The sequence below is a fragment of the Lactuca serriola genome, chromosome 2 (assembly GCF_051521515.1).
Source record: "Lactuca serriola cultivar US96UC23 chromosome 2, Lser_US96UC23_V15, whole genome shotgun sequence".
In the NCBI taxonomy this organism is placed as follows: domain Eukaryota; kingdom Viridiplantae; phylum Streptophyta; class Magnoliopsida; order Asterales; family Asteraceae; genus Lactuca; species Lactuca serriola.
In genome coordinates this window covers 69,129,073-69,139,034 of record NC_136409.1, presented here as the reverse complement: position 1 = coordinate 69,139,034, position 9,962 = coordinate 69,129,073, and the positions used below count along the sequence as shown (strand labels likewise).

Here is a 9,962-nt window from a genome sequence, read left to right as displayed (position 1 = left end):
CTGAACTTCTAAAAAACAATACTTATTGAATTTCTTAACCAAAGTTCATATTTCGGATACGAGATGCTTTCATAAGCCTTTATCTAAGATTCTCAAACTCATACACCTTTCCTTAGATAGCTCACATGTGTGTCTAAACTAATTAAGAACTTATATCAATAAGGTCGCGTTTGATAGTTGCTGATTGAGAAAGTGCTGACTGAGAAAGGTCTGTCTGGATAAGAAATCCTGACTGAGTAAGAAACCATGTTGTTTGATTGTACATCTGACTGAATGTGCTGAGTAATAAGAAATGACCATTTTACCCTTTAAATGTAAATTACACACAAATCCTTTATAAATTCAAATAAAATAAAAGGAATCATTGTTTCTATAAAGACATAAATAAATTCATTGTTTTTTAACAATTCAAAAAACTCATGACCAAATTCACATTCATCAATCAATTTTAAAGGATTAATAATAAGCCATTAAAGGATTGATAGCAAGCCATAACACTTGGAGCAAAAACATCAAATATTAAAAGGAAAACAAATGAAAAACTATATGAATACAAGCATATATAATCTTAATAACATTCAACCATTGTCTTTTTCCATTATTATTCCAAAAGGACCATTCAATGATCACAGAACTTGGAAAAATCTTGCATTCCTTGAAATTGAAAAGAAAAAGACCAAATTGCCCTTTAGACAAAACTGTATAACTCCACCTCTTGTAAATAATAGATCCTCTCATCCATAAAAGCCTTCAAATTTATTCCCCTCTAACTTCATTATCCGAAAACTCCAACAGGTCAAAAAATAAACTAAAAGAGTTACAAAAAGATAATTCATCAGATCAACCATTATATTTTTCAATGGGAATTCCCTTTCTTAAACAATCTGTTATTTCACTAATTCTTAAACAATCATAATTACATTAAGTATAAGTACCTCATTAACACAAGTAATTATATTACTAAATACTAACAAATTCAAAAAGTGAGAGTAGTTTCTATACGTTGTTGGAGGCATAGGAATAGGAGGAGAACCCGAATTCAAGGGACCATAAGTTGAAATGATGCCCTGAGTGAATTCTAAAGAAGAATTTGATGCGAGAATGAAGCATAACACCAAATGATGCAAGTGTCTATGTGCGAGATTCGAGAGTCGATGATGCGAAAATCAAAACATTCAGAGAAATAATCACAAAAATCGGAACTATTACAGATGTAGAAATCGATGCTTGCTGGCTGACGATGGCAGAAATCAGAACTATTATGAGATGAGGAAGGAGAAATCGATGCTTACCTGTTGATGTGAGGAAGGAACTTCGATTGGTGTTTGCTGGTTGTGAGAGAAGAAAGGATTCGTTGAAATGGAGGCGTTGCGTTAGGGAAAGGGTACCAGGGGAAACTTTTCTCCTTTTCTTCGGTCATCCGAATTTCTATTCCTTTCCCGGTCAGACGCGTATTTCCGAATTAGGTGCATAAAAGTTGTTTATCAAACACGTTTAGCTGATCGAGTCAGCCAAAAAGATCTGAGCCGACTCGATCAGACGAATATCAAACGAGACCTAAGTCCCAAATGTTCAGACTAATCACCAAATCTCACAATTCAAACTATGAAGAGGGATGCCGTATTCATAATCGAATTTGAGAATGTGATTTTCACAATTTCTATCTCCTTAAAATCTCTCTTAGTGAAAGCGTTTCCTCACAATCATTTTCATGAAATGGAGAGAAACCTTATGACACTTAGATTTTATGGTGTATGTGTTTCTATCCATGTGAATTTGTCATAACCATAATTAGAATATCAGTTCCCTTTATTTAATTAATCTCTTTTGACCACAAAATTAATTCTAAATTAATTCTTGATCAATATTAATTAAACAATATGATTTCTCTTTTAATATATTATTCTTATAATATATTAATAAATCATAATTAATCCTCTTTCTCCTTAATTCATCCTATCAGTTGCTATGGTGAAGGCAACCCAAAAGGACCATGCTTATAATTGGGTCAAGTACATACCAAAATAGTTATGGGCTTAGACACCTAATCCAACAGCTATGTTATAGTGATCTGTTAGATATGTATCCTAGTTTACTAGGAAGTTGCTCCACGGTAGTGATCTGTAGATCTGCCTGTTTTCCTGTTGACTGATTGTATGTTTATCTGTTATGTATATTTCGACATATTGTGTTGGATTGAGGTTGTACTGCTTTGTGTTGTAGCCAACAAACCCGAGAAGATTCCATATATGGGTTGAGGGTCCGAGTGGCATGCCAGACTCATACTGAGGGCTCGAGAGCATTCTAAATACGAGTTGAGGGCCCGATTGGCATGTCAGACTCGTACTGAGGGCTCGAGGGTAGTCCAGTCCGATGACTGATTGGACCCGTTGTATATTGGCATTCCAGTTTGATGACTGATTGGGACAGGGGTTATCCAGGCCGATGGCTGTAGATTCGTGCATATTCCAATCTGATGACTGATTGGACCCAACATGCTTGTTTGTATATGATATGTGTATTGTGAGGTGGTACTTTGGGGGAAACTCACTAAGCGTTGGCTTACAGTTTTTGGTTATGGTTTCAGGTACTTCCGAGGATCGTGGGAAGGCGAAGGTGTGATCGTACACATCCTAATTTTATATTGTTGATCTTGGGAGACTCTGTTTTAAATAATATTTTTAAAACAATGATTTTGTAAACACTTTTATTAGTAAATGAGTTGATTTGAAAAGTTCAAATTGATTGTGATTTTTGAGATGTTATATATTATATTATACATAATAATAGAAGAAAACAAAACATCAAACATCAAATCAATTTCTTTATTATTAAAGATAAAGTTAAAGAAATATCAAATCAAATTAATTATAATTAGATTTGTTACCATAAGTTTGTAATCAATTTAATTTTGACCAGACTAATTAAAATTATTTAATATTTATTATACATATATTAAAAGTAGGCAATAACTCAAACGTTGAAGTACTCCTGTGTGCATGGATGAATAAAAAAATGACAATAAAAAAGGGGTACGTAGAATCAAATTGAAGAAAATAAAATTTCTTTTATTAAATTACTATAATTGTTATAAATTTAATTAAATAATAATAATAAAAGACAATAAAAAAATAGGTTAAAGATAACTAAAAAACAAAGGGGGGGGGGGTAGGAATTTCAAAAATAATGGGTGCATAAAACAACACCTTTTGTAATTATATGCTCAGTAGAAAACAAATCATATTGATGGTTAATCATGGCAATCCATCTGTATACTTATGAATAAAAGTTACCCATATATAACAATTATTGTTTCTCTTTCTACCCCTTAATTTATGTGTAGATAATTAATGCTAAAAGAATATCTTAGAAAATGGAAGAAAAAACTAAATAAGAACATATTTGTAAACAAATATATGCCTATGGGAAAATACATAATTTCCTGACTTTTTTTCTGCATAAAGGGTTTGACGCAAAAATTATAATACACAAATAAATAAAAGTACACTACATTTTTTTTTTTTTTGCAAATTCACGTTTTTATTTTTTTGAGTTTAATTTTCCGTCTCTGTTGGACCTTGCACTGCGTTCAACAGTATCTGCAATAGATCCTTTGCATGAAGATGCCGCATGTTTTGTGGTTCGTGACAGTTATATACTTTCATTTCCTTTTACAACATTATACTATGAGAATAATTAATATTTTATAATTGGACATTATATGATATTCATTTTTTAGGAAACATGTTCTTAACAACAAATATAGGATCTGAATATGTCGATGGAAGTGATTAACAATGCCCTATTTATATAGGGACAATTACAAACGGATCCCCAAATATAGAGGGGGTATAATAGGAAATAATATCAGAAAATATTGACAACAATACGACATTGAAATATATAAGATTCTAAAATATAATCAACTAATATTCCCTTGCAGTTTGAGCCAGAGAAGGACAACCGCTCAAACTCCGCTCAAACTGGATCGAAACTGCTGATATAAGAAATGAGGTAGCCCTTTTGTGAAGATGCCTACATATTGCAAGGAGGCAGGAATGTGAAGAACCAGAACATAGCCAAGACGAAACTTTTCTCGCACAAAGTGTATGTCTATCTCCATATGTTTGGTGCGTTGGTGTTGGATTGGATTCCGAGACACGTAGACAATAGATATATTATCGCAATAAATGACCGTTGCCTTGTGAAGGGGAACACAAAGCTCGATAAGGAGATTTTGTAACCAAGTGGTCTCATACACTGCATTAGCAACACCACGATATTCGGCCTCGACACTGGATGAGAGATAGTGGGCTGGCGCTTTGAAGACCAGGAAACAAGATTATTGCCAAGAAAAACACAGTATCCAGAAGTAGATCGTCGTGAGTCGGGACACCCGCCCCAATCAACATCGGAGTAGGCAGTTAGCGTGTTGGACGAAGATGCAACTATCTGTAGACCATAGTAAATCGTACCCTATATATAACAAAAAATCTTCTTCATGAACTGAAAATGTGGCTCACGTGGGGCATGCATGAAGAGGCAAACTTGTTGAACAGCATATGCAATGTCTGGTCGAGTAAAAGTCACAGGAGGGCACTGATAAGAGTGCTGTAGAGAGTTCCATCAGCAAGAGTTTCACAATCAGTAGCACCAGGTTTGGTGGACGTATCCACTGGTGTAGTGCATGGTTTACAAGAGTCCATAGCAGCTCGTTGAAGGATATCACGAGTATAAGAGGCTTGTGACAGAAAAAGACCATGTTCATCGCGAGTAGTCGTAATACCCAGAAAATGGTGAACTGGACCGATATCAGTCATAGCAAATTCCTGAGACAACGAAGTGATAATACTGTGGAGAACAGCAGGGTCAGAAGCAGTCAATATTATATCATCGACATATAGTAGTAAGTAAGCACGATGAATCACAAATACTACTTCTGAAACCCCGAAATGTGATAAATGAAGCAAAACGAGTATACCATGCACACGGGGCTTGCTTAAGCCCATACAAAGATTTTCGTAAATAACAAACATGGGATACAGTCTCATGGAGATCGCCATGGAGAAATACGTTTTTGACGTCTAACTGATGTATCGGCCATGCCTGCGAGACTAAGAACGATTCGTATAGTATCCGGTTTCACGACCAGACTAAACGTCTCTAAGCAGTCAATAAAAGTTACTTCACTCGAATTAGCATCATCTTTGCCCATGACAATGACAGAGAAGGGCTTTTGATGGATAACAGTGAAACAGATTAGACAAAGCCATAGCTTTGGATGAAAGGGTAGCCGCCGAGTTTAGGGTTTATGGCTCTGATACCAAAACAGCGAATATAGGATCTGAATCTGGCGATGGAATTGATTAACAATGCCCTATTTATATAGGGATAATTACAAACGGATCCCCAAATAAGGGGGTATAATAGGAAATAATATCAGAAAATATTGACAGCAATACAGCATTGAAATATATAAGATTCTAAAATATAATCGGCTAATAGTTCTTTGTTAAAAAAATTGAGCATTCTCAAACATCTTCAAACAGGTGGTGAGACAGTTTTAGAGCCCGATGTTGTAGAAGAGTCCTTGATCACTGGTATGGAAACCTTTTCTGTTAATTACAAGGTAATTAAACACACCTTTTGGTAAGCTATTTATGTTCAATGCTATTGCTACCTATCATATGATCGTTTTTACTGCATATAATTAAAAATAATGATATAGATTCTTAGATGTTTGATATCTCTAAGTTCTGGAAACTACAGTGAGTGATAAATTTACTAATACAATAACAAGTCATGATAATCAATAGGAATCATTGACTATGTAAGATAAATATAACAAAATAACACATTTTAGTGTGAAGGTTCCATGAATTTACTATTTTGCTATGTAATAAATAATTATATTTTTCTCAGGATTATCAAGCCATGGTGGCACAGCTTGAACATCAGTTTCGACTAGGAAGACTCTCAATACAAGGATTATGGTTCTATTGTCAGGTAATTTCGTTTCTTATAAACTTAATTTTGTTTGTTTATATATTTACAAACTATGATGAGTTTCTTCTTTTTTGGTTTCAAGATTAATATTAATTGCCTTTTAATATATTTACGGCCAATGATGGGATCAATGCAAGCATTATCAACAGTAATAAGGAAGGCATCAGCAAGTAATTTTGTGGGTTCTGCAGTTCTTAACCTTTTACAAAGTCAGGTAAGTATGTCAATAAAATAAACTAAAATATGTTATATGCTGTTTATTTATTTATTTATTTATATATATTTTAAATTTAAACAGGCCAAGATAATGGCTGGTAACTATTTGGTGAGATCATTGCTTGAGAAGATGATAGAATCTGCAAATTCTGCTTATCTTGGCATAATTGAAAGGTATATATAAAGTCACAACACCCAATAATATACTCCAAAAAGTACTATTTTACCCCTTTACCAATATAGAAAGTATGTTGCTAATTCTGCAATTTTCACATAACATACTCAATATTATTGTCCATATATTGGCAATATATTCAGGTGGGTGTATGAAGGAGTTATTGATGATCCTCATGATGAGTTCTTCATTGCTGAAAACAAATCTCTCCAAAAAGTACTATTTATTTTTACCTCTCCTATAAATTTTTCCAAAAAGTACAAACATGCTAAAAAGTACGATTTTACCCCTGGTGCTATAGGAGAGTCTGACCGAAGATTATGATGCTATGTATTGGAGACAAAGATACAGTCTGAAAGATGATATCCCTTCTATCCTTGCAAATTCAGCTGAACCCATTTTAACAACAGAGAAATCTTTGAATGTCATGAGAGAATGTGGCCACACTGTTCAGGTCTTGTTTCTTTTTTCTATATCTTTCAATTAATTACAATTTTCATCCCTTTGGTTTGTTGTTTCTTACAAGTATGGTCCAATAGTTTGGTTTTTAAACTTTTGGTCCTTAAAACGTTGTTTTGTCATGCTTTAGGGACTCAGAGTTTATAAAATCAAACTAGTGGACCATATTTGTAAAATTCAACAAACCACAGGGATGAAAAACATAAATTAACCATATTATTATTGGTATTTGAGGCTTTTATATGTACTTTATAGGTGCCTGCATTGGAGAATTCAAAATTGATGAACTTTGGGTCGAATGATCACTATCTTGAATGCATTAAATCTGCTTATGATTTTGCAAGTGGCGAATTACTAAATCTCACGAAGAAGATGAAGATAAGTGTGATGCAGAAAGGAGAAGAATAGAGATTGAAAATCCCAGCGTACCTTGCTCTATGTTTATTGACATAATATATAAGAAAAAGATACAAGGGTAAAAAAGGAAATACAATTACATGACTAAACTTAGGCCTTAATTACAGGGCCTAAAATGATTAGTGACGAGGCCTAATCAATCAAATTAAATTATGTGCAACAGAATATTTTCTTAATATATATATATATATATATATATATATATATATATATATATATATATATATGTTTACACCCCCCCCCCCCTCAAGTAAGACGCCCGTAAGGAAGATGCAACTTGACAGATAAGGCGTTGAACCTAGCTTTAGGCAGTCCCTTTGTGAACAAATCTGCTAACTGGTCATCCGTTGAAATGTAGTGTAGAAATAAAAATCCGCGAGTAACCAATTCCTGTATGAAATGATAGTCTATCTCAATATGGCGGGTGCGGGCATGGAAGACGGGATTACGTGCCATCTGTAATGCCGATAGATTGTCACAAAAGAGAGACGGAGGGCGAAGAAATATATTCAACTCACAAAACAAGTAGGAGAACCACCAGAGTTCTGCGGTAGTGGTTGCAAGAGCACGGTATTCAGCTTCACTGCTCGATCGTGAAATAGTTGATTGTTTCTTCGCGGTCCAAGACACAAGATTCGGACCAATATAAATGCAAGCACCTGTTGTGGACCTACGATCATTAGGGTCCCCAGCCCAATCAGAATCTGAGTAAGCTTGAATGTCAAACGTGTAAGAAGGGTAGAAAGACAACCCCTCTTGTATTGTCCCTTTAATGAACCTTAGTATGCGTTTAGCAGCCTGCAAATGAGAGGTGCGAGGTTGGTGCATGAACTGACATACTTGATTAACTGAAAATGCGATGTCTGGTCTAGTGAGTGTGAGATATTGTAGACCACCAACCATGCTACGATACTCGGTAGCATCTGAAAGAAGATCGCCCTCGTGTAATGAGAGCCGAGAATTAGGAGCACTAGGAGTAGTGGCCGGCTTGCAACCAGTCATGTTGAACCTTTCCAAAAGATCTAGAGCATATCTAGTTTGTCGTAGCTATAGAGTATGAGCATTACGGGTGGCCTCTATACCAAGGAAGTAGTGCAAGTCACCAAGACGACGACTGTCAAAAGTCTCACATATTGCATCAATCACGGTGGTCACCACAAAAGGAGATGATCCCGTGATAACTATGTCATCCACATAGACTAAAAGAATGGTAGTAGCCTCTTTAGTGTGTCTAAGGAAGAGAGATGAATCAGATTGGCTGTTAAAGAAACCCAAACGTAAAAGAAATTTATGAAGGCGTTGAAACCATGCCCGAGGACTTTGTTTGAGACCATAGAGTGCACGGTCTAGTTTACACACATGATTTGGAAAGGATTTGGAGACGAAACCCGGTGGTTGCTTCATATAAACATCTTCATGAAGTATGCCATTAAGAAAGGCATTTTGGACATCCAATTATTTGATATCCCACCTTTGAGCACGAGCTAATGAAAGAATAGTACGAATAGTTGATGGTTTGACCACCGGGCTGAATGTCTCTGCGTAATCAAGACCTTCCTGTTGGTTGAACCCTTGGGCCACCAATCTAGCTTTGTAGCGCTCAAGAAACCCATCTGATTTGCGTTTGACTTTAAATATTCATCTACTCCAACAACATTCATTTCTTGTTGATGTGGAACTAAGTGTCATGTCTTGTTTTTGTGTAGAGCTGTAATTTCTTCTTGCTTAAAAGTTCGAGGTTCATAAAACAAGTCATCAGATTTATTCGCTATGAGACCTTGAGGCAGAGAGTGTGGTGTTGTTAGCCGATAGATATCAGCAATAGATTTAACCTTGAGAATTGGATTTAAATTATCAGGACTTTTAGGAGATGGAGTGACAGATTCTGAAAGTACTTGGGTAGCAGGTGAAGAAGCATTAGGGGTAGTGGGTGAAGAAGGAAAAACCACAGGGGTGGATGGAGAAGAATCTACTATTTCTGGTGAAGAAATCACCTGGAGAGAAAATAGTTTGATCATTTGTTGCTACTAATTGAGGTTGAGGATGCACTGGATTTTTGATGGGTCTGATAGGAGTTTGTGGAGTATGTGCCGCCATTGGGCTTGGCGTGTTTGGTGGCTGCCCTACAGTTGATCCTTGTACCTCTCCAGAATTTATGGTAACGTTTGGTTGCAAGTAGACCTCTCCAAGATTTTGGTGTACAGCATGCTCATCAATTTTCTGTGGTGATTGCCCAAGTGAGGAACCTGAACCTGTAACATTATTCTTCAAGGGAAAATCCAATTCATCAAAAACAACATGTCAAGATATGTAAACTCGACCATTCTTTAAATCCAAACATCGATAACCTTTACGTGCATTATCATAACCAAGAAAAATACAGTGAATAGATTTTGGCATAAGTTTGTGAGAATTGTATGATTGAATGTAAGGGAAGCAAGAACAACCAAAAACTTTAAGAAAACGATAGTCAGGGTCACGTAATAGAAGGTTTTGATAGGGAGAAAGATAATTGAGTTGATGCATGGGCAGTTTGTTTATGAGGTACACAACAGTGTTAAAAGCTTCGAGCCAAAACTTAAAGGGTGTATTTGATTTTGACATAAGACATAGACCCATTTGAACGATATGTCTATGTTTTCGTTCTACGACGCCGTTTTGTTGCGGTGTGTGAGGACAAGTGAGCTGG

General features: G+C 35.6%; 1 protein-coding gene across 1 annotated transcript; it reads left to right on the top strand.

Annotated features, from left to right (window-relative positions):
- The first annotated feature begins 5,801 nt into the window (after positions 1–5,801).
- On the top strand, positions 5,802–7,264 carry LOC145089309 (gamma-tubulin complex component 2-like). The gene is made up of 5 exons (XM_079027761.1): positions 5,802–6,220; positions 6,305–6,396; positions 6,541–6,613; positions 6,699–6,851; positions 7,112–7,264. Exons 1-5 carry the CDS (start codon positions 6,059–6,061, stop codon positions 7,262–7,264), a joined length of 633 nt encoding a protein of 210 aa, XP_078883887.1. The 5' UTR covers positions 5,802–6,058.
- Positions 7,265–9,962: the final 2,698 nt, after the last annotated feature.

Excerpts from the sequence above, each read along its gene's own strand:
- LOC145089309 (XM_079027761.1), top strand. The coding sequence starts at position 6,059 with ATGATGAGTTTCTTCTTTTTTGGTTTCAAGATTAATATTAATTGCCTT. Across the intron at positions 6,614-6,698 it reads AAAACAAATCTCTCCAAAAA|GAGAGTCTGACCGAAGATTA; the intron begins GTACTATTTATT and ends CTGGTGCTATAG. Across the intron at positions 6,852-7,111 it reads AATGTGGCCACACTGTTCAG|GTGCCTGCATTGGAGAATTC; the intron begins GTCTTGTTTCTT and ends TGTACTTTATAG.